The 23,519-nt window shown below is 52.8% G+C and overlaps 1 protein-coding gene across 7 annotated transcripts in view; it reads right to left on the reverse strand.

The window, feature by feature from the left end:
• CDH22 (cadherin 22) overlaps nucleotides 1-23,519 on the reverse strand; it is a 128,478-nt gene that overhangs the window by 29,538 nt on the left and 75,421 nt on the right. For 5 of the 7 annotated variants that reach the window (XM_019637081.1, XM_019637082.1, XM_019637083.1 and 2 more), the window contains 4 exons: nucleotides 17,034-17,153; nucleotides 8,202-8,369; nucleotides 4,228-4,436; nucleotides 1,430-1,683 (listed from right to left, as the gene is read on the reverse strand). In XM_019637081.1, the coding sequence (XP_019492626.1) occupies nucleotides 1,430-1,683; nucleotides 4,228-4,436; nucleotides 8,202-8,369; nucleotides 17,034-17,153 (751 nt within the window). The remainder of the gene's footprint in view (nucleotides 1-1,429; nucleotides 1,684-4,227; nucleotides 4,437-8,201; nucleotides 8,370-17,033; nucleotides 17,154-23,519) is intronic. The other 2 variants (XM_019637084.1, XM_019637085.1) reach the window with 2 other exon arrangements.

The following is a 23,519-nucleotide window of genomic DNA, read 5'->3' on the forward strand; positions in this document are numbered from 1 at the left end:
CTCTCCCTCTCAGTGTTGGTCTCTCCACACCTCCGTGAGTCTCTTCTCTCTCTCTCTCTCTCTCTCTTTCTCTCTCTCTCTCTCTCTCTCTCTCTCTCTCTCTCTTTTCCCAGTTGTTCTGTTTTTACATTTTATTCACTCATCACACAGTCAGTGTGCGTCCACTGAGTGGTGGGCATTGGGGCCAGGCCCTGAAGGTACAGTCGTGAACACACAGACATAAATCCTTACCCTCACGGAGCTTATCTTTTCATAGGAGAGACACAGTGATTAGGAATGAGGTAGCATGTTACGTCGCGATGAAGGCTAACGGGGACCAAGGAAAATGAGGAAGCGGATACGAAGAGTTGGGGTGGGGTGGACCCTTTAGAACAAGTGGTGAGGGGAGGAAGTGAGAGGACAAATTGTGGTCATACCAAGGGGAGAACATTCTAGGCAGAGGGATCAGTACTTGTAAAGGCCCCGAGGTAGAGATGAGCTTGGTGCATTTGTGGAGCTGCAAGGTCAGCGTGACTGAGCCGAGTGAACCAGGGGAAGGAGGTAGTAGGGGGTGAGGTCTGAGAGGTTTCAGTGACGCCACATCACCCAGGGTCTGGGGGTTCATTGGGAGGGCTTGGTCTTTCATTCTGAGCCAGAGAGGTGCCCTTGGGGGGATTTGAGCAGAGCAGAGCAGAGCCATGCTCTGATTTATATTTGGGCAGGCTCGGCTGGCTCTTGTGCCGATTTCAGATTAAAGAGGGGCAAGGACCCAAGCAGGGAGACCAGCGAGCAGGGAACTGCGATAACCCAGGCAGGAGAAAGAGGTGGCCTGGCCCAGGGGGTAGCAGTGGAGGGGTGAGAAGGGGTCAGCTTCTGGATATAGTTTTAAAATGGAGATGACAGGATTTGCTGATGGCTTGGAGGGAGGTGAGAGACAGACAGGAGTTGAGGATATCTCCCAAAACAACTGGAAGGATGTTGTGGAATGTTTTTTTGTTTTGTTTGGTTTGGTTTGGTGGCATGACCAGAAGCTCATTTCTGAACATGATGAGTTTGAGGCGATCCAGGGGAGGTGTTAAGAGCCAGAGGTGAGGCAAGCCAGTGGAACTGGGGTCACAGGCATATGGATGGACTAGCTGAGAGCACCAGAAAGCGAGTGTGGACAGAGAGAGGAGGACCCAGGCTGAGCTTGGTTCACTGTGCTGTGTCGGTCACACTTGGTTCTCCCGCCTTGTCCTGGGCCCCCTGTCTCTCCGTGACTGTTCTCACATCTGTTTCCTTTGTCTCAGAACTCCAGCTGTGTCCTGTGACCATCTCTCTCCCCCTCCCCCCACACTGTCTTCTCCTTTCCTCTGCGCCGCCAGGCCTCCCTCCCCCTCTGCCTGCAGTCTGTGCGCAGGACCGTGCGGGATAGCAGGCAGCAGGCGTCGGCCCCGGGCGGGGGTCTCACCGGACGGGCCGGTTGGCGGCGTCGGGGTCCCGCGCCGTCACCACGCCGACCAGGGAGCCCACCTGCGCGTCCTCCTGCACCTCCAGGAGGCCAGAGGGCGGCCGGAACTCGGGGGGCTCATCCACGTCGGTCACGGCCACGCGCACGATCGCCTGGTCGCGGAACGTGCCCAGGTCAGCGAAGCGGGGGTCCACGAACTTGTTGAGAGCCTCCAGGACCACGGTGTGCACTGGCTGGGACTCGAAGTCCAGGCTCTGGGGAGGGAGCAGAGGGCCGGTGAATGGGGTCGGCTGGGATACTGACAGATCCCAAGTCAGGGAGGCAGGGCGGGGCTGGCCCAAGCCCACAGGTAGACTCAGCAGGGGCACAGGGAAGAGCCTCAGACCAGCCCTCTCTGGTTACAGGTGGAGAAAGCCAGGCCTTCAGCGGGACAGTCTTACCTAGGCACATAGAGCCACTCAGGGCTTAGCCGTACTGACATCCTGACTTTCGCCACCCGGCACAGTTATGCTGGGGGCATTTCATTAATTTATTAATTCACAAAGCACTGACTCTGTGCCAGTGCTTTAAATATATAAACCTATTTTCAACACCCTCAAGAGACTTGTAGTATTATCTCATTTTACACAAGAGGAAATTGAGGTCCAGAAGGCTCTGTGACTTGCCCAAGGTCACTTTGCAGATGCGGGATTCAAACCCAAGTCAGTGTGGCTCCCCAGCCCTGGCCCTTAACCTCACAAGAGGAAAGGGCGCTGGCTCTGCTGCTGGCCAGCTGTGCGTCCTTGGGCAATCTATTTAGCCTCTCTGGGCCTCCGTTGGGAGGATTATGTGCAACATGGGCGGCCACAGCTAATGCTCGTTGAGCCTGATAAGCCAGGCTGCCTTAGAACTTTCCTGGGGATCTGGCTAAACCCATGCTGAGCCTTGCTTCCCATCAGGGAGTGCTAAGGGGTGACCCTCTGACAAGGAGATTGACGGCTGTGTGTTGGCTATGGCTTTCTAAGGACAATGCTTTATATATAGCCCAGAGGAATGGCAATGGTGGGGTTGCAGGAGCCTCAGTGGTGTGGTAGGGGAGCTATCTGAAGGCAAGGCTGATCTTCCTAGAGACCTGCCCTGTGTGTAGGGACCTTCCCTTCCTCTCAGACCCTCCCACCCCCATCTTCTCCAGCAGCAAAAAAAGGGCCACGTCCTTCCTCTGTCCTGTTGCCTGGGAAATCAGAATGCAAGGAGGCAGGCGGTGGCCTGGCCTGGGAGTGAGAGATGGGCTGTGGACCCAGGTCATCAATCAGGCGGGGCTGTGCTCCCTGAGCCAGTGCTGGCTCCACAGAGACACCTCAGACGCCAGTGCTGGAGCCAGCAAGAGGGCTCCCCCCTCCCCCCTGTCCCCAGCAGGAGAGGGAGGAGAGGGGCAGCACTGGGGGTGACAGCAAGTGCTGTGCTGGTGTCCCAAGGCTGGGCATGGAGACAGCTCTGTGATGCTGCTCTGTGATGCTGCACCCCTCTGGCCCTCCAATTCCCCATCTGTAAAATGGGCTCATCTTCCAGTGAGGACAAATGGAGAACAGAAGACTGAAAACCACATAATGCCTAAAAGGGTGGATTCTGGAGCCAGGCTGCCTGGGCCCATGTCCCTACTCTGCTCTGCAAGATGCATGACCTTGGATGCAAATCACTGAACTTCTCAGGGCCTATGAAATAGGCCGTCACAGTACCTCCGAGGGTTGTTGTGGGGATGGAATGAGTTAATAAATGGAAAGCAGTTCAAGGGCACCTGGCACACTGTAAACACTATTATCAGCATCAGCTGTCGTATTATTATCCTCTGGGAAGGAGTTGAAGAAAGTGGGGTTTTCTCTCTCCTCATACCCTCAAGGCCAGGTAGAGAGTGAGTCCTAACGTGCTGACTGAGTGAAGGGTCATCAGGGGCAGATGTTTCTGTGGGTCCCAGAAGGCAGAGCCCAGGCTGATAGGGGCAGGTTTAGGGAGACAGGTTCTGACTGACTGGGAGGAGGAAGAGCGGGACAATGACAGGGAGTGAGCATCCCATCCCTGGAGGTGTCCAAAGACCTACAGCCATCCGAGGGGTAGTGCAAGGGATTTAGACCTCCGGTGGGAGAGCAGGATTGGAGTGGGCAGTCTCAAAGGCCTGCACTGCCCTGAGTGGCCAAGCCCATGACCAAGTCCTAGAAGATGGATTTTTGCTTCTTTTTTTTTTTTTTTTTTTTTTTTAGCTGAGCCATCCTGCCACCTGTTGGCAGTTCAGCGGCAGCTCAGCTCGGGCTGGACTTGAACCGCTGTTGCTCAGAGCTCAAACCTTTGAGCAAGCTCTTAACCAACTGAGCCACTCGGCCGGCCCCGGATTTTTGCTTCTTTATTTGATCTCCATCCCCTTTACCTTTCTGAGCCTGTTTTCTCACTTGTAAAAATGGGCATAACGATGTCTCCTTCAGAGAGAAAGGTGAAGATGAAAAAAAAAATGATGTGGGTGAAGGCTGTGGTATGGACTTGAAGTAGCACATTGTAGCGATTAAAAGCACTGATTCAAATCTGGATAGAATCCTGGCTCTGACAACTAGCTGTGCAACCTTGGACAAGTCCCCCAGCCTCACTGTGCCACATTTTCTCATGTGTAAAAAGGAATGAAACCATAAGCATTTTCTCAGGTTGGTCCTGGGTTTCTAGAGAGAACTAACCCCTGGAGTGGAGGGGGGTGAGGGGTCTTTGGCTGCTCAGAGGCCTCCCTGACTCCATCCCCTGGGGCCTACCTCCCCCCATCCATCTTGGGGCAGCCGCACCTTCTGCACTACGATGATGGCCTCCTGAGTGTCGCTGTCCGTGGTGACCTTGAACACATGGCCGCCACTGCCGCTCTCCTCCTTGAGGTGGTAAGTCATGTCCGTGTTCTCGCCCACGTCTGAGTCCTCAGCCTTCACTCGTCCCACTGCCGTGCCAATGGGGGCCGACTCCTGTATGCTGAACTGGTACATCTCTGTAGGGGATACGGCTGTGAGCAGGGATGGGGGCAGCCCATACCCCAACTTCCACCAGTTCTAGGGAAAAGGAGAGGGGGTACAGACTCCACCAGTTCTAGGGGAGGGGGGAACCAGATGGGCTCCATGGAGAGAGGGCAGTGTCTGCAAAGGGCTCCCAGCTTGGGCAGGGTGGTGCTGGGACAGGTGTATCTTCTGCAGAAATGTGGGCGGCAGTGCGAAGGGGAGGGTCCTAACGCTGACCCTGATTGATTTGAGAAGGTGTCTGGGTTCTTTGGGCCTCAGATTCCCCATCCGTCCAGTGAGGACAGAGGAGCATAGCGGCGAAGGCTCTGCCGTCAGTCCTGGCTGTGTAATCCTGAGTTTGGGTCCTTCATCTGTAGAATGGGAACAATCACAGTGCCTTCCTAACAGCACTGTTACCAGGATTAACTTGGATGATGACGCCTGTAAAATGCTTAGTACAGCGCCTATCACATGGTAGCTACTCAACACATGGAACAAACTGTATTAAAATGGTGGGGCTTCAGGCGGATTTTTCTGTTGCCGTCAACAACGTTCCTGACATCGATTCCTGCATACCCGCCTATTTATTGAGCAGCTATGATGTCCCAGAGGCGGTTCTAGGCACTGGGGTTACAGGGATAAGCAAAACAGATCAAAACCCCAGTCCTCACAGTGCTTTCCTCTTAGTGGAAAGAGAAAGGCATTGAACGATGACATCAGTAAGACGTACAGTATGGCAAATGGTGACGCATACTTTGGAGAAAGCTAAATAAAGCAGGGGAAGGGAATGGGGAAGGGGGTGAGTGGAGTTTTAAATAGGGCGATTGAGAAAGGCCTTGCTGAGAAGATGGCATTTTTGCAAAAGACCGAGGGAGGTGAGGGAGGGAGCCATGCAGCTATTTGGGAGAGAGAAGTCCAGACAGAGGGAACAGCAGGTGCAAAGGCCCTGAGGTGGGTGTGATGCCTGGCATGTTTGAAGAATGGCGAGGTGACCGTTGTGGCTAGAAGGGCGAAGCAGATGGTAAACCAGAAGCAATGAGGTCAGCTGGAACGTGAAGAGCATTCTGCTCGCCTCTCAGAGCCAAGGATGAGGGGAGGGTGATCTCCTAAATGATGGGCTCGTGAAGATGAAGCAGTGTCTGTGGGGGTGGGGATTATCTCTGGGGTTCCCCACACAGGCCTGGGTACCCCTTTTGTGGATATTCTTCCCAGAGTAGCTAGGGGGGGCTGTTTCTAAAACACAAGGTGATCATGCCGCTTCCCCGCTTTAATCCTTTCCATAGTTCCTCACTGCCTTTCTGATGGAGTTATACAAGCCCCCTGGTGGGACCCAAAAGATACTGGCTGCCTGGCCCCTGCTGACTTCCACAGCCTCATGCCCCCACTTCCCTACCCTAACTCTAGTGTCAGCCAGGCTGAAGTTCTTGTAATTCCTTAAATATGACTTGCTGGGTCTCACCTCCGGACATCCCCTCTCTTTATTCTCCTCCCTGCCTTGGCCTCCCCAATTACCATGCCTCTTTTAGTCTCACAGAATATTACCTCCTCCAGGGAGCCTTCCCAGACACTCCAGGTTCTGCTCCTGTGTGCCCAGGGCCCCCAGGCGTATCTCATGGTAAGGATTACTGCGTTTCATATCGTTTTCTGTTTATTCTGTCTCTCTCGCTTCTCTCTCCCCCTCCCACCCCCTACCCTCCTCTCTTTCTCTCGGGTATGAGCTTCTGGAAGGCAGGGACCACATCTCTTATTCATCAGGCATTCTCAGTGCCTGGCAGAACACCAGACTGTCACATAAAAGAAATGTGTGAGTGACTAGTGAGCAAAGAAATGAAAAACAGCATGAGTTACCGGTGTACTCCCACCCGATGAACACAAATGAAAGAGTCTGACAATACCAAGTGTTGGCGAGGATGTGGTACAATGGACACATACATTTCTTCTTGGTGAAAGACAGTTTGGCTTTATTTGGTAAAGTTGACGATGAGTGTGTCCTGTGAGCCAGCTATTCCGCTCCTCTGTATATGCACTAGAGAAACGTGTGCAAAACGGCACAAGGAGATGTGCAAACACAGTCCAAGCAGTATCCTCCACAACAGCCTCAAACTGGAAGCACCCCACATGTCCATCAACAGTAGACGAGATAAAACATACAGTGATGAAAAGGAATGAAGTCTAGCGACAAACAACATATGATTTCACAAACATAATTTTGAGAGACAAAAAAGCACGATACAACTATTTTGTATTGTATGATTCCATTTATATAAAGCTAAAAGCAGGAGAAATGGAACGCCAGTGTTAGGTGACACGCACACAGGTGAGTCGGCTCTAAGGAAAAGCGAGGAGGTGATGACAAGAGCAGATTCTGGTTAATTCTGGAGGAAGGGGTGGGGAAGAAGTTAGGGTCAGGAAAGGGCCTGTGGGGTTTTCTGGGGTCCTGCTTGTTGGTTACAGGAGTTCCCTTTACATTGATATTGCTATTTTATGCCCTTTTGTTTGTGTGCTATATTTCACAATAAAGAAATGCTAAAAATAAATAAGGACTAAATAAATGAAGGAGTAAACAAGAGTCTTCCTGGGACCCTGGCACCTTTTCTCTTCTTTGTCTCACCCCTTCCAGCTCAGAGCTGGCACAATTGGGTAGAAGATTGGGTGGCCCCCACCCTTCTACCCAGTGCTTTGAAGCTTCCTCATAGTGTGTGTGTGTGTGTGTGTGTGTGTGTGTGTGTGTGTGTGTGGTGGGGGGCGGGGGGCTGGGGGAAGCAAGTGGTGGGCTGGCTTCTGTGCCAGGTTCCTGGTGACGTGGAGTGGCTGGCAGGCTCTGCCCATCCCCGCTCCGTGTCTGGGTGAGGCTAGGCTGTGATGACACTGCTGCTGCTGCGTTCTCAGCTCAAGGATTGGATTCCCTTATCTCACGGGGGTCAGTCCCCTGTGGCGGGGCCTAATGTGAGAGCAGCAGACCTTGAGTAATGACTCGCCTGATAGGAATCAGCCCAGCTCCCCGCGGCATTTAGTCTCTGCCAGCCTTGGTGGCTTCCTAGGCACAGCTCTCGGCCCGAGTCTGGGATAGAGGGGCTGTCTGGGCTGATGGAGAGGTGGGGCACTGGGCCAGAGAGCCCCCACCCCCTGCTGTGCCAGGAGAGGCAGAGAGTGGAAAGACCTCATAATTCAGAGGCACAGGGTCCTGCCCTCAGGGTTCAGAGGAGGAGGGAAAGACCCGTCACTCCAAACCTCAGCTTCTCCAGGCACCACTATGGTGTCCCTGGCCTGGGTGTGGCTGCAGCCTCTGTCCATCTCCCGCCCCGTCCCTGCCCCCCCGCCAGCTGCAAGCTTGGGTCGTGGCAGATCACCTGCAATAAGCAGGATAGGGGTGTGTACAAGGGCCATGAGGGGTTCAGGTGGGTGGACAGGTGGGGGCTCACTGTTGGCAGGAAGCAAGGTGAGGGGTGGGAAGGTAGCCATATGACCAGGGTGTATGGAAAATCTGAGAACTTTAGGGTCCTTCCCTGCGAGAAGCATGATTGGAGGGGGGCTGGGGTGAGTGGCTGACTCAGGTGGGTAGACAGACAAACAAGATGGGAGTCCCCCTTTTGGTGGGAAGCCAAAAGTGGACTTGGGGTCAGTGGATGGCTTGGAAGGATGGACAGATACCCACAGTGCCCCCCGCCCCCATGGAAGCCCAATGGGAGGGGTGCTGGAGGGTCAGTGGGTGGCTTGGATGGGCTGACAGACACACAGATGTGGTCTCCTCCCTCTGGGAAGGCTTCACTCACTCTGTGGGAAACGGGGAGGGTTGTCATTGACATCAGTGACCACGATGGTGACGGTCGTGGAGCCTGAGAGGCCTCCCAGCTGGCCCGCCATGTCCGTGGCCTGGATCACCACCTCGTAGCGCTCCTGGCTCTCGCGGTCGAGGTCAGGCACAGCTGTCCGGATCACGCCTGTGGGTGAGGGAGGGTAAGGCCCGGGATGTCCCCACCAGCGGCCAGCTGATAGGAAGACCCCTGCACAGGCAGAGGCCGGCTCATTCAAGTTCAGAGGGGAGCACAGAAAACATGGACATGGCTGCAGCACAGGTGCAGGCTCAGCGGCTATCACACACACGCTCACACACGTGCTCATACAGAGGTGCCCGTACACTCACACACATGCAATACTTCACACGCTCACACACACATACACTCACACACAATACTCTCACACATACACACAACCATCAGATTCACACACACTTTCAAAGACACTCCCACACACTGGTACACATACACATTCACAACCATTTCTACACAGACATGCTAACACACTACTACTGTTGAACACACTCTCATACACCCTCACACATAATACCTTGAAACACACATTTTCACACATACGTGCAAGCTCACACACACACACACACACACGGCACAAAAGCAACAGAATGGACTATTTGGTTTCCTAAAAGGAGGCACAGAGACTAGAGCCTGCCACTGTGTGACCCCCTGGGCAACCCATCCCACTTTGGGGGCCTCAGTTTCCCCATGTGAGGGTGAACCCTGATATTCCCAGCGTGAACCTGGCCTGTGCCTGATCATCTGTCGGTGGCACTTGGCCCAGAGCCAGACATGGAGCAGCAGCTTGGTGAGTGTTTAACAAAGTGAACTGGACTCCTCCCCCACACTCAGGTACCCTCAGGATGGAGTCACGCTCACCTCTACACACACGCTAGGGATGTCTCACACACTTATGTACTGCATACATAAGCACACATACGCGGTCACATACGCCCGTGCCCACTAACACACACTCATTCTCACACACATCCCTCCATGATTACGTCATCCCCTGGCCTTCGGAGCCCCAGCCCCTGGCCCCCAGCTTGGCAGCAGATTCCCTGTCCAGGCCCGAGCTAATGGCTGAACAGACAATCCTTCAAGCTGTTAATGGACGTGGGGGTGGAGGGGCGGCAGGAATGGGGTGACTGCAAGATGAATTCTGCTGAGGCGAAGGCTGTATTTCTTGTCTTCTTGCCAGTGGGAGACAAGGGTGGAGTGGGGAGTTGATGAGGCATTCAGAGCCTCCCCCACGACGCACTCCAACCTGCCGAGCACCAGGTGGTGACAGGTGGTGCCCAAAGCCCGAGTGCCAGGTGGAGTCATGCACCAGCAGCCCCATGATGTGTCCCATAAAACCCAGTTTCTGAGTCCTGATGTCCCCAAGCAGCCTTCAGACTCCAATAAAGGCAAGGGAATGGGAGAAGGGGCTGCAGTGTGTGTGTGTGTGTATATGTGTGTGTGTGTGTGTGTGTGTGTGTGTGTGTGTGTATTTGTACATGTAGCTAGGGGAGCTGGGGGGGCACCTAGTTGGTGGCCTTGCTTTTGTGGAACCTCATGGAGAAATGGCATGTGTACTGTATCTAATCGAGGGTCGCACAGACTATCAGTGGCCTTCGAGACTCCTCAACAGGCCCCCTCCTGACCCCTCCTCTGCCAGAACTGGTCTCCCCAAGGAGAGGGGAGTCTTGGAAGCAGATGAGCTTGGGACCAATCCCAGATCTGCCTTTTTTTTTTTTTTGGCCAGGTGACTTGAGCAAATCCCTTCACCTTTTTGACCTCAGTTTCCTCATCTGTAAAGTGGGACAACCACAAGACCTCACTAAAAGAACAGGGTTTCTCAACCTCAGCGCTATGGATGTTTTGGCAGGATAATTCTACCCACTAGATGCCAGTATCAGCACCCTCCCCATCAACCCCAGTTTCAAAAATGTCTTCAGACATTGCCAAGTGGCCTTGGTGGCAAAATCAGTTTAGAACCACTGGTGTGGAATTTCATCTCATGAGAACTGCAAGTGACAGTAACGACAGTCACTAACATTGATGTGCATTCGCTCTGTGCCTGGCACTGTTCTAAGCACCTGAAGTGAACTGCCTCATTTAATCCTCTCAGCACCTTATAAGGAAAGTGCTGTGATTATCCCCATTTTACAGATGGGGAGACGGAGGTACAGAGAGGCCCAAGGTCACATGTAGAAAGCACACAGCCAGGATTCAAGCAGCCACTCTGGGGCCAGAGTCTATGCTTTGAACTGCCCTGCCCAGCCCGCCTTTGTCCCCGGCCTCACCCATCACCAAGTACAAGGGCCTTTGACAGGGGGATGCCACGTATGTGGTCCTGTCTCAGCTTTGGGAATATCCTCCTAGCTCTTCTCAGTTCTAACCAAGCCATTTTTGCAATCACGCAGCAGGCTCCCCTTGACCTACCCCCATGCTGCACCTCGACACTGGTTTTGTGAGGGGGGCACCCTTCTGGGGATGGGGCAGGGCCCAGGGTCTGTTAGCTGAGTCTTTGTAGCTGGTCTGTTAGGTGCTGCAGCCCTGCGTAGCAGGGGCTGTACTGGGAAGGTGGGCCTGTTGTGCCCTCTGCCCCTTGGAAGGAGGGAAAGAGGAGAAGGGGAAGAAAGAGGAGAGGATAAGGATGAAGGCAACAGGGAGGAAAGAAGAGAGAAGAAAAGGGACCTGGGGAAGGAGATAGACAAAAACCTAGTGAGAGTTGCGGGGCAAGAGGCGTAGGGAGAGAGACATGCACATGGAGACAGAGGTAGAGAAAGAAGGGGAGGTGAGCGAGATGGAGAGGGAGGGAGACCTCTAGAGAAGGAAAGAGGGGAGCAGCAAAGCCAGAGAGAAAAACACACCCAGGAGGAGACAGCAAGAGAGAGATCCATGGAGAGAGACGGAGACCAAGAGAGAAGTAACAAACTGGACTTCCCCACAGATAGCAGAGAGGCAGGGGGACAGGAAGGGGTGAGGAAATGTGAGGGCAGGGAGGCACGGAGAGGGAAGACAGGCAGGCTGACAGTGGGGTGGCCACCAGGCCAGAGGCTGGGAGGCCCTGAGTGAACAGGGCGGAAGGAAAGGCAGGGAGGAGAGCCGACCAGTGGAGCACTTACTCTGTGCTAAGCTTTGTGCATGTCACTTTATGTCTAGGATCTCACTGAACGCAGAGGTCGGTGATGGGGTTTGGGGCCGCTGTGCCTCTATGAGCTTGTGTACCAACAGCTCAGCACCCCAGCTCTGAGCGGGGCTTGGAGCAGGGGTCTGGCTGAGGTCCATCCCTGTGGGGTAGGAGCCACGCCCACGTGGCTGGCCTCCTTGCTGGCCCTGCCATTTCCAGCTCTAGAGGAACTGGGGACACTGAACTTTTCTCTCTGCGAAGCTGGTCATGAAGCCTTGTAAAGAGCGTGTGATCAGGTGCCATCTCTGGGTGACTAGGAGGTGGTTACCCAGAGGCCATGGTGCCTCTAGACCCTGCCCCAGGGTTGCACTCAGTGATAGGTTGCTATGGTAACAACTCCCAATGAACCATACCTCTGGGAATCCATGTGGGAGGTTGTCCCCTCCCACACTGATGCTGGCCTTGGCCATGAGGCTTGCTTTGGCCAATGGGACATCAGCAAGTGACAAAAGCAGAGGCCTGATAAGCCCATGTGTGCTGGGGCCTGTCTTCTTGGAACCCTGAGACCGCCATGCTGCAAAGAAGCCCAGGATGAAAGGCCTGGAGGGAGAGGCCCAGTCATGCCAGCTGTCCTTGTTGACCTGCCAGCTGACTATTGCCATGTGAGTGACCCCAACAAACCAACAGAATTGTGACAAGTCATAAATTTTGGCTGTTTTAAGCCACCATGTTGGGGGCAGTGAGTTATACGATCACTAATAGAGAAATTGAGTTCGGGCTCATTCCTCTCTTGGGTGCATTCATGCAGCTGCATTTCACTGGAGGGTCAGCTGGCTGGAAGGTCCAAGGTGACCTCTTGTACATGCCTGGCAGTTCACCCTGGCTGGACTTCCCTCGTCCTGCAGCAGGTTGGGCAGGCTTCCTTATACGGCGGTCTCAGGACCACGTTCCAGGAGTGAGACGGAAAGCGTCAAGGTCTCTTAAGGCCTAACGTGGGAATTTAGAGAATGTCACCTCTGCTACATTCGATTGGTCAAAGCAGTCACAGGCCTAGTTCAAGGGGTTGGAGGAATGCCCAAGTCACTTTTCTAAGAGGACTGTTTAGGGATGGCAGGGATTGACAGCATCGTTTGCTATTTACCACATTCCACGCCCTACGCTGCCTTCCGATGCCGGGAGAAGCATCCTCAGGCCGATGCACCCCTGGGGGGCCTGGGGTAACAGTCCCAAATCAGCCCATGGAGTTGTTCTTGAAACTTTCTGGCTCTGCACATTCATTCATTCGCTCATTTATTAATCCCTTACTGCAGGCCTACTATGTGAGGGGCTACAGAGTCAGATGTGAGGCAGTGCAAAACAGGGACTTGGGAGTCAGATATGGCTCAAGACTTCTTTCCACCTTTTACATGATATCTATCCTGGGCAAGTTCTTGAGTCTCTCTGAGCCTCAGTTTCCTAGTTTACAAAACAGGGATACCCAGTTGATAGAGCTGTTGAGAGGATGAAATGAGATGAAGGTTCCAGCAACAGGTCTCACATTTTGGAGATGCCTCACTGATCCCCCTCCTCAAGTCCTGGGTTGGGTACCCCATAAATAAGTCCCACAAGGGCAGAGATCCACTGGCCTTGTTCATCACCGTCTCTATAGGGTCTGGCACATAGTAGGTATTCAAGAAACATTTTGACTGCCTGACCTACTCCCACGGACCCTCTGTCCTGCCCTGCACAGCCTGTAGTTTCTATTTGTTTCTGGCTGCTCCACTGGAACAAAGGCCCCATGAGGGCAGAAACCAGGTCTAGTTCAACATCCTGAGCGGGGATCTGGCACTTAGAAGGTGCTCAACAAAGGTTAGTTTCATCCCCTTCCAGGAAAACGGACATCTCTGGCCGCCCAGGTGAGAATTTCAGCGGATACCTTGAAGTCTCTGCGTGAGTGTTTCTATTCTTGTCCTGGTGGTGGTGGGTAGGGCTGGTAATTAGAACCTGGCCATGGCTCCCCGCAGCCTTGTCCTCACCCATCACCCCCAGTTCCAGCTGTTGTCCTTGTCACCCCCACTGTCCCCTCCCAATGCTGCAGAAGGGGTCCTGGAGCCCGAGTGATACCTCATTAGCCCACGAATGCCATCTCTGTCGCCCCCATGGGGGGGGGTTGCTGGCAGGCCTGGCCTTTAAAACATACACATTAATTCCTCCTCTGGCACTGGGCACCCCGCCTCCTCCCTTCCCTCACACCTTCCTCTCAGGCCCCGTTCCGGCTCTGCTCCCTGCTATCTGCACAGCAAGAACAGACTGTACCTCGCAGCAGCTGCTAAATATAGACCCGCATCAGTGGAATATTCCTGGCTGGGGAAATAGAGCTGGGGCTGGGAAAGGCACCGGGGCGGCTCCTGCAGTGGGGCTGAAGGCAACGGGAGGAAAAATATGGCCCTTCCTGGGAAATGTCAACAAAGAACCTTTTCAGGCTGAGAAAGTAGAGGGACCCTAGAACAAGGACCCCATTGATACCTTCACCTGCCTTGCGTGGTGCCCACTTTCTGGCTTCTTGGGAACGAACTGTTCCTGCCCTCCCAGGCGCCACGGCCCCCCACTTGCCCTGTCTTCCTGGCCCTCTGCAGTGCGGGGTGCTCTTCCTTAGAACCTGGCGGCCCTCCTGCCTCTCCTGGAGTCTGAACCTTCACTTGCCCACCCCTGCCACCTCCCAGACTAGCCTCAGCCCTTCCCTTATTTCTATGTCTTGTCTCTTTCTCCCCCTGCCCCCCGAAAGCTGATCACCTCTAAGGGCCCCACCTCCTCAGGCTTCTTCACCATCACCATCTTCATCCTCTTGGTTTCCGTGAATGTACCAAGTATTGTACTGAGCGCGTCACACACTCACTGGCTTCCCCCCTCACGTCATTCAATTCTCTGCCCCAAGGTCACCTCCCCAGAAAGGCCTGTCCTGATGTCTTCATCTAAGTCTGCCCCTTACCCTGCTTTACGTTCCTGCCTAGCACTCGTTGCCATGTGACATTCTGTTGCATGTTCACACGGCTATTTCCTGTATTCTCCACTTGAATAAAAACTCCATGGGGGCAAGCTCTTTGGATTTGCCTGCTGCCGCATTTCTAGAGCCTAGTACAGAGCTGAGCACACAGGAGGCACTCAACCAAGAGCTGCTGAATGAATGAATGAACTCTTCCATTGACTCCTCCCAACATTCCCGTGAGATGGGTGTTCTTATCCCTCTTGCGCACACGGGGAAGCCAACGCTTACAGAGCCCCAGCCATGCTTGGAGCGCCAAGCCCATCATTCAGATGATCCTCTAGATGTTTCTTTCCTCCTCTTCTCTCATGTGAAAGCAATACGGTTAAAACTGAATTAGTTAGCTATGCATCAGGTCGCAGGGCACATTCACTAATCCCTTGACTCCTAGATAGTTTTCTTCATTCACGTTCCTCCTGTTTCTGTAGATGGTGTCCTTTCCCCTCCAAGCCCCAAAGTTAGGGACCCCCAGATTCCTCCCTCAGTCTAGTCCCTTACATTCATCCAGGCCCCCAAAGTTTGTCCTTCTCAGGATCTCGCTGTCAGCCTTCAAACTCTCTCCTTAGCCCCTCAACTAACCTGCACAACCAATCCTACGTCACCTCTGGCCCCCTAACTAGATGAGGCAGGTTAAGGAGTCTGGCTGGGTGCTGAGAAGGGGCACAGGCTTCGGTTTTTGTCCTTTGGGGCTCTCTGCTGGGCACCCCAGTTTCCTGGGTCTCCCTGAATTCAGTCTCTGCCTCCAAGCCATGCTATCCAGCAGCAGCCCGAGGGATCTTGTTAAAATGAAAACCTGAGCGTGTCACTTCCCTGCTTCAAAGTCATCAATGAACCCACAGTGTCGGCGAGGAGGAGGGTGAAGCAGGCTCTGTCTATGCGGCTCTGGGGAGTGCAATCTGGTACATTCTGGCATTATCTATCCAGATTCCAAATAAATGCACGTGCTCTTTGACCTAGCTTTTCACTTCCCGAAAATTATCCTGCAGATACACTCACACGCGCACAAAATGATATATGTCCGAGGTTATTCACTGTAGCATTGTTCGTTGTAGCAAAAGATTGGAAAGACCATAAGTGTCCATCAATAGGGGACTGGTGAAACAAATGTTTGTGTATCCACAACAGCTGTTAAATAAAAGAATGAGAAAGCTCTTTATGTACTGATATGGAATAATCTTCAGATGTATTGGTAAGCGAAAAAGGCGAGCAGTGCATACAGTGTTTTATAGCTACCATTCGGGTAAAAAAAGTGAAACAAATCCATGTACCTATTTTCTTGTACATGTATAGAATAGCTCTGGAAAGATACACAAGAAAATTACATTGGTTGCCTTGGAGACACAGACTGGGTGGCTGGGGGACTGGAAGGGGTAAAGAATTTCCACTAAACACCCATTTGGACTTTTTGAATTTTGAACCTTGAAATATATTTTCTATTTAAAAATAACTTAGTAGTTTTCAAGTGAATGATTCCAAGATCTTGTAAGATATGTACACCCAGTGACTACCTTTGGGGCTGTAATTACTGGGGATGATGGTAGGAAGCACTTTAAAATTATAGATATTTCTTTAATGTTTGAATGTTCTCTAAAATGTCTTAGTTTTGCAAGGAGAAAAAAAAATGATGATGTTATGTGTAAGAAAATACAAGTATAACTACGCTCATAGACTGGACACCTCAAGCTCCCTCCGGCCCCCCCTGCCCCCCCCCCAACTTCCAAATAAAACAAACACACAAACAAAAACCCCAAAATGCAAATCCATCAAACAGCCCTCCCTTCCCCTTTGCTCTCTGGCTTGGCCTACACTCTGCACAATCAGGCCCTCCCCTCTCCCCACCAGCCTCTCCGCATTACCTCTCAACACCTGGGCTTCCCCAATCTTGAGTTGCTCACAATTCTCCTCATGCCTCAGGCTGTTCGCTTCCTCTCTGCTCTGCCTGCACCATCCCTCTGCCTGAATTGCCCTTCTTTGAATCTCCGTCTGGCCAACACCTTCTTATCCTTTGGAGATGCTGCTTTCGTCTCCAAGAACCTTGCATCTTAATTGCCCATGCATATGCCTGTCCCCCTGCCCCCACGTGACTGTGAGCCCCATGATGGCATTTGTCCCCTCTTATCCCAGGGACAGTGAGAGCACCGCAGTTGGACTTGGCAGCTGTTCTGGCTGTGCGACCTCGAATGGGCCATTTCACTTCTCAGAGCCTCAGCCTCCTCTTTCTGTCCTTCCTGTCACTCTCGCAAGGCCTGTCAGAGAGGTAGCCAGTTTCTAAACTTGGAGTGAAATGGGGGTTGGGGGTGGGGGTGCTGCACCTTTGTTTGGTGGTGTTGGGGGGAGGGCAAATAAGCAAAGTAGCTATTCTTCCTTGACAGTCTATTCGTCAGATCCTTACCAGCTGCCATTTGAACAGAGCTTTCACAACTGCTGAAAAGGTGCCCTTCACCAGTCGCCCCCCCCCAATTACACTTATGAGCGACCCTATAAGGGCTGCAGACATGCCTTGCCTCAGTTTAGCTCCAAGGAGAAGGGGGTTGCTACGTTCAAATCTCTGAAGTCCTTCAGAGTTGGCTTGCCTACTCCGACCAGGTCTCTTGCGTCACTCCTCTGGCCCCGCCCCAAGGCCCCGCCCCTTTGGCCCCGCCCCGCCCCTCACCGGTCTTGGGGTCCACCGTGAAGTGGTGCTCTCCATCCAGCACGCTGTACACCAGCCGAGCGCTGCTGCCATATGTGGGGTCATCCGCATCCGAGGCCATCACCTGCATCACCGACGTGCCTGGGCCCGGGGGACCAAGCAACACAGGGGTCACCTGGGGCCTCTGAGCTTGTCCTCCCCACCTCTCCCCACCCCCAAGGAAGCTGGGAGAGGAGACTCGGGCTGGAGGTCCCTGAAGCCAGTCCCCTCACAGTCGCCATCCCCACACCGAGTCTCAACCCGCTTCCTGTTCTGGGCCTTCCTAGTGGCTGGTACAAGCATGACCATGGAGTCGGAGCTGGATTCACATCTCCTCTCATGGTTCCCAGCTGTAGGACTGGCAACTGAAGGCAGCCTCTCTGAATCTGTTTCCTCTTCAGCAAAATGGGGAAAATCCTAGTCCTTGTTCATGAGGAAATGCATTCGAAACCCCCAGTGCAAAATGGGCTCAGAGCAGCCTCTCAGTGGGTGGCTGCCATGGTCATTTTCACCGGTTTAAAGTCATCACAGTCAGAGTTAGCGCTAGGGCTGGAAACCAGGCACTTGATTCCCCAAATAGGGGTCCTCCGACCCTCCCCAGCCCCTCTGGATTTCTCAAAGGAATTCTGCCCCCTTCCTCCCTACACCCCTCACCCCCTCACCCCCTCACCTCCCTCAGCCCATCCCACCATGGTGGAGAAGTGGGGGGTAGGTGGGGTAGCCCAGAAAGAACCAAATCCATTGGGGCTCAGAGGCCAGTGTCCCTTGGTCCCTGAAGGAGAATGGCAGTGCCAGCTTTCCCTTTGGGAAGTAGTTGGCTGTGGGCCCTGGTGCCCTCATGGCCCCTCCCCGTCCCCTGTCCAGATATTCCGCACGTAGGCTGCTGGGGAGAGTATAAATTGGATAAAAGTCCATCAAACAGCAGCAATTAAGTTATTGATTTTTGACGCTGCCTCATTAAACTGGGAGCTTCTCTTGGCCTGTCCCAGAGATGGCTCTAATTTGACATCATGTTCAATTTGACGAAAGCAGGGCTTGGGACGTGAGGCTGAACAGGGTAGGGGTGAGGGTTAGGGTGGGGGAGGGGTCGAATGGGGGCGGGGGGAGCAGGAAAGTCATCTGGTCTATCTGAACCTTTTCAGAAAGGAGGAATGAGGTGAAAGACCCAAGAGGGAGTCTTGGGGCCTTAGAATAGAACCCAAGGGGGATAAGCCTCAGACCTCACTTTAAGGAGATGCTCTCTTCAGGGAGTCCTGCCTGTGAGGTAATAGGGCTCAGGCCTGCTGAGGTTCTGGGTGGGGCTGGGTTCTCTGGTTCTCCCAGGGCTGGGTTGGGCTCTCTGGTTCCAGCAGGGCAGATGCTGGGAGGGGGAGGCCAGTTCTCTGCCTGGCTAATGAGGGAGGCTCTGGAAGTGCTACTGCAGCAATTCTAAGCCCAGCCTGCCACCCGCCTCTCCCGTCTCCAGCCTGGGGCCCTCGATCATTTCAGACAGACACATGTATTTATTTTTCACTCTTTTGCATTTCTCGTTTCCCTCTCATGTCCCCCCTCCCCTCCCAAGCCTCCTAAACCAGCCCTGCAATGCGCCCCTCTCTTTGGTGGCTCCAGCTCCACGTCAACCATGTCAGAGTTGCCAGGAGAAGCTGGGGAAGAGGTTTGGGCAGGCCTCCGCCCTCTTGATGCTTGGTGCCTAGGGGTCTCCTGTCAGGGCCCAGGGCATGATCCCAGGTGCCTCCACCCATTATATAGAGAAAACAGAAAGGAATAAACTATTGAGCACCCATTACATGCCTGGCTTCACCAGCCACTTAAATCCATAATTTCTAATCCGCATAGCATCTCCGAGAGGCAGAATGGGCCCCTCCAAATTACAGGCAAGGAAACAGATAAAACAGCAGGAAAGGCTTGACTGAGGGCACAGAGTGAGGAAGCGGTGGGGTTTGAACCCAGGATTCTCTGAGGCCAAAGTCCTGGGTGCCACAGTCAGCACAGGCACAGTGACTGTGGGCCTAGTGGCCTGATGTACTGGATCACATTCAGTGATGACTCTGCCATTTATTGGCAGTTTGACCTCGGGCATGTCACAAGTCCCTTTGTCCCTCAACGTTCTCATTTGTGAAATCAGGGTGGTAGTACTACCAAGCTCTTGGGATTGGTGTAAGAATTCAAATAGATTTCCATTTTTCAGCACTGAGGATAGTGTCTGGCCCATGCTAAGAAGTCAATAAATGCAGGTTGTTGTTTTCGAATCAGGAGGCACTGCCTGCCAGTATACAATGGCACGATCATGCCTCCCTAACAGACATCCTGAAATGGGAGAAGATGCATAAAGCATCAGGCTCATGGTGGGTGCTCAATAAACAGTGGCTGTTGTAGCTCTTATGAGAGAGGGTCTCTCTGTCGCTTCCCTCTGCATGTTCCCTCCATCCTCAGGGTAAGGCACAATGCCAGGCTGAGTGACTCCCCAGGGACATGGCTGAGCTCTCTCTCTCTCTCCCTGGCTGCATCCCAGGGACTCCCGCGGGGATGATGGAATCATTTCCCCAATCTGGGATTCTTTATTGCAGCCATTACCTCTAATGCCTACATGTGGGGATGGTGAAGGGTCAGTGATTCACAACTGGTTCCCCAGGACCCATACCACCTTCCACCATCTTCACAAGTCAGCAGCTCCCCAGAATTGACAGATAGAAGGGTTCCAGGCTTGTGGCTGCTGGGGCACCACCTTGAGGTCATCCCCCCCACCCCGAGGTTCAGCAGTTTGCATTTTACAATGCAGCATCACATCTGTGCTCTCCGTCAGTCCTCACGCCATCTCTACGATGTGATGCAGCGGTGTGCTGGTAAATGTTTAACCATCGGCTCCAGGGGTTGAGGGGCAGGGAGGAACGCCCTGCTTTGTAATGTTTGCTGATTTCCAGGGTGCAAATACTCCCACCATGGCCAATTTCAAGCTACCAATGTGATATCAAGAGGCTCACAAAACTCCTGAAAATCAGTATTTGGCACTTGTGAACGGATATGAGATGACTCCAGTACCATCTTCCATCGTTCCCATTTTACAGGTGAGGACACTGGTATGCATACTGAAGAGTGAAAATGTGAATGAATAATCAATAATAATGGAACCATTATTATATATCATTATTCAATGATAATGATAGATTCTGTTTATTGAGTGACTACTTTGTGCTAGATATTATAAGCCCTTTATGTATATTATCTTGTGGCATTTACATAATAAAGCTGTGAAGTAAGCTCTATTAAGATTTCCACTTTACAGATGAGGAAATGGAGACTGAGTGACATTAAGTGATGAAACACTTTGGGCCTAATTTCCTTATTTGTGAAATGAGGGTGATAATGCTACCGAACTCTCAGGATTGTTGTGAGAACTCAAACGGATTTGCATGCTCAGAACCGAGGACAGTGCCTGGCTAAATTCACCTGCCAAGGAGATAGGACAGGCAGGTTGATCTGATGTCAAAACCCACATATATCCTACCGTACGAGGTAGGCGAAGGAGAGGGAGGGGGTGTCAAAAGGAGTAGAAGTAGACAGAAAGTAAGAGAGGGAAGAGTCAGAAAAAGGAGAGAGAGGGAAGCGGAGGGGAATGGCAAGTTGTGAGCTGTGTTTACAATTCTCCCTCCCCAACAGCTGGCTCCAGCCCAGACTCCCAAAAGCAGGGACGAGCTGCCCGCTGTCCATGGTGCTGCCAGCCAGCCCTGCTGCTACATGGGGTTAAGAGCCTAAATCTCGAAATAGGTAGGGTTGCCCAACTGATTCTTGAACAAACAGCATCTAAGAGCCCAGCGCTCCATGTGGACAGTTGGATATGGAAAGGCTGGTCCTTGGAGAGCACAGAAACCAGTAGTTCTCAGCCTGGCGGAACACGAGGATCTCTTAGGGGCTATAAAATAAAACGGATGCTGAGCCCTATCCCACACCAATTCAATAGGACTCTCTTGGGGTGGAGCACAGGCAAGGGTATTTTAAAATGCTCCCACAGTGATTCCGAAGTGCATCCCAGGCTAAGAACTGATGCCCTAGACCTAACCACTGATTGAACTGATGAGGAAACTGAGTCACGGACAGGCCCAGTGACGTTCCCAAGGTTACATCACTAGTAAGTGATAAGCAAAGATTCAAACCCAGGTCGATGTAGCCAGCGTGTCACCCTCCAGGACTCACGATGCCTATGTTAAGACTGACATCCAGAAGGAAGCAGCAAGGATGACACACGCCACCAAGTCAGCCGTGCTCCTCTTGGGCAAAATCAGCAAGAGGAGTTGGACACTCCTGAGAGGAGGTGCCCCTCACCCCTCCATGTGGACTGGGTGGGCTTTGGCACCAGAGAGTCCTAGGTTCAAATCCAACCACTTCTCCACTCTGGGCCTTGGTTACGTTTTTTCTCCTGTTTGACCTGTTGTCTCACCTGAAATTTGGAGGGGCCCATTCTGCCTCTCAGGGATGCTATGAGGATTAGAGATGATGGATTTAAGTGGAGGGTGCAGCTGGGCACGAAGTCAGTGCTCAGCAGGAGTTATTTCTTTTTCCTCTTGGTACGGTCAGAAGATCTCTGGGGCCATGTTCCTGGCCATGAGTAGGAGATCCTTGGATCAGGGGGAGGTGGGCTTGCCCGCCCCTCATCTCTGTTTTACCTGGGTGGTTCTGACATGCCTTGAATTGGAACCCATGTCCAGGTTCCCAGGTCAGAATTCTTTCCTGTCTTGTCCCTTACCCCTTGCTATCCGTGGACTTCAACTGAGATGCAAACTTGGGCTCCAGAACCCCCGGGAGAAGCCCCAGTTGGCTCAGGGAGGAGGTGGTGCTGTGAGGAGTGGAGCTCAGGGCTTGAAGACGTAACTTCTCATTTCAGTCCTGTCCTTGGCACTCTGTGTGGCTGTGGGAAAGCAGTATGACCCGATTGGGCCTCAGTTCCCCTTCTGTGCAATAGAGCTAATACTGCTTTATCCTCCCTACCTTCCTGGGTGAGGGAGGCGCCTTAATGAGATGAAAGAGAGGAAGCACTTTGGAAAAGAATAGAGTCCTTAACCAAAGTGACCAAGTGTCATTATTATGAAGATGTTTGTAATTATTATCATCCTGCCTCTCCCCTCCCTCCCTGTGCTGCCCTGCTGGGCCTGGGAAACACTCAGCTCACATCTAGCTTCTCAAACATTTATAAAAAATGAGTCCCGCCCCCTGCTGCTGCCAGAACTATGCAGAATGCTTTCTATTAAAAATTAAAAAACACTTGTCGAGTCCCTGGGAGCGCTCAGATTACACAGGAAACAAGCCCCTTCTCAGACTCTCCCCTCTCTGCACCCCCACCTCCCTCTCCGATCATCACTTATAATAGGCTCGCTGGGCTGGCCTCGACCCACTTCTGCTACCCAGCCAGGGCAGCCTAATGTAGATGGATGATGCGCAAGAGATGCAGAAAAGTGGCTGCACAGGAGGGGGAAGTCACAGGAGAGCGGGGGAGGAGGCGGGCCCAGCGACAAGTGACAGAGAGATGGGGCAAGAAAGTGGGTCAGAGACAGAGAGACAGGGGACAGAGATTCAGAGAGATGGACAGAGAGAAAGTGGGACAGAGACAGTGTGACAGAAAGCGGTAAAAAAACAGATAAAGTTGGAAAGTAAAGTTATATAGAAACAGAGGCAGGTGGACACACATATGAACTAGTACAGTGAGAGACAGCAGGAGCAGGCACAAGGAGAAGAAAGGCGATTTTGGCCCAACAGGGTCAGGCCCCCCTCGGTCACAAGCGCATTTCTCCAGAGTCTCCAGGGAACTCGGGAATATGCTCCCCTGACTCTTTCTCTTTTCTTGGGTCCCAGCCATGGACTCGCCCATGCAGGAAGCCCTGCTCTCTTCACATGTAAACGGGCACTCGTTAAGTAGTCTGGTCACCTTGTTTGTTTGGACCAACAACAATTCTTTGCCAGTTGCAGAAAGCAAACATTTTTTTGCTTATAATTCAGTCTATTCAGTCACCCAACATTTACAGACTACCTACTATGTGCTAGGATGGCAGGATGAGGGCAGGATGGCAGCTTTGTCACCTTTGTACCCCCTTCCATGTGGGCACGGGGCCTGGCACAGAGAGGGTGCACATGTTTGTCGAGCGACTTATTGATGGAAAAGACAGAGAAAGACGTGGGTGCACTACTCCCTGTCTGGATCACCTGGGCCGTGGGGTGCTCCTGAGGGCCAGGGCCTCTGCGCCTCTCTGCCACCTCTCCCCCCTAAGGAGCCCCCGGTCCCATTCCCCCCATCCTGGGTGATGAGAGCCAGTGCCGTTGCTAGGCAAGGAGATATTGCACATATAGATCTTCCTGGACTTTAATTAAAAACATCTTTAGAAGTTGTTTCTGCAGAGGCCAGCGATTGATTCCTGGCTTGGGCCTGAGGGCTGCTGAGCTACACTCTCTCCAGCTGTAGATGGGACAATCGGAGGCTCC

Source organism: Hipposideros armiger, unplaced genomic scaffold, assembly GCF_001890085.2.
Source record: "Hipposideros armiger isolate ML-2016 unplaced genomic scaffold, ASM189008v1 scaffold_31, whole genome shotgun sequence".
Taxonomy (NCBI): domain Eukaryota; kingdom Metazoa; phylum Chordata; class Mammalia; order Chiroptera; family Hipposideridae; genus Hipposideros; species Hipposideros armiger.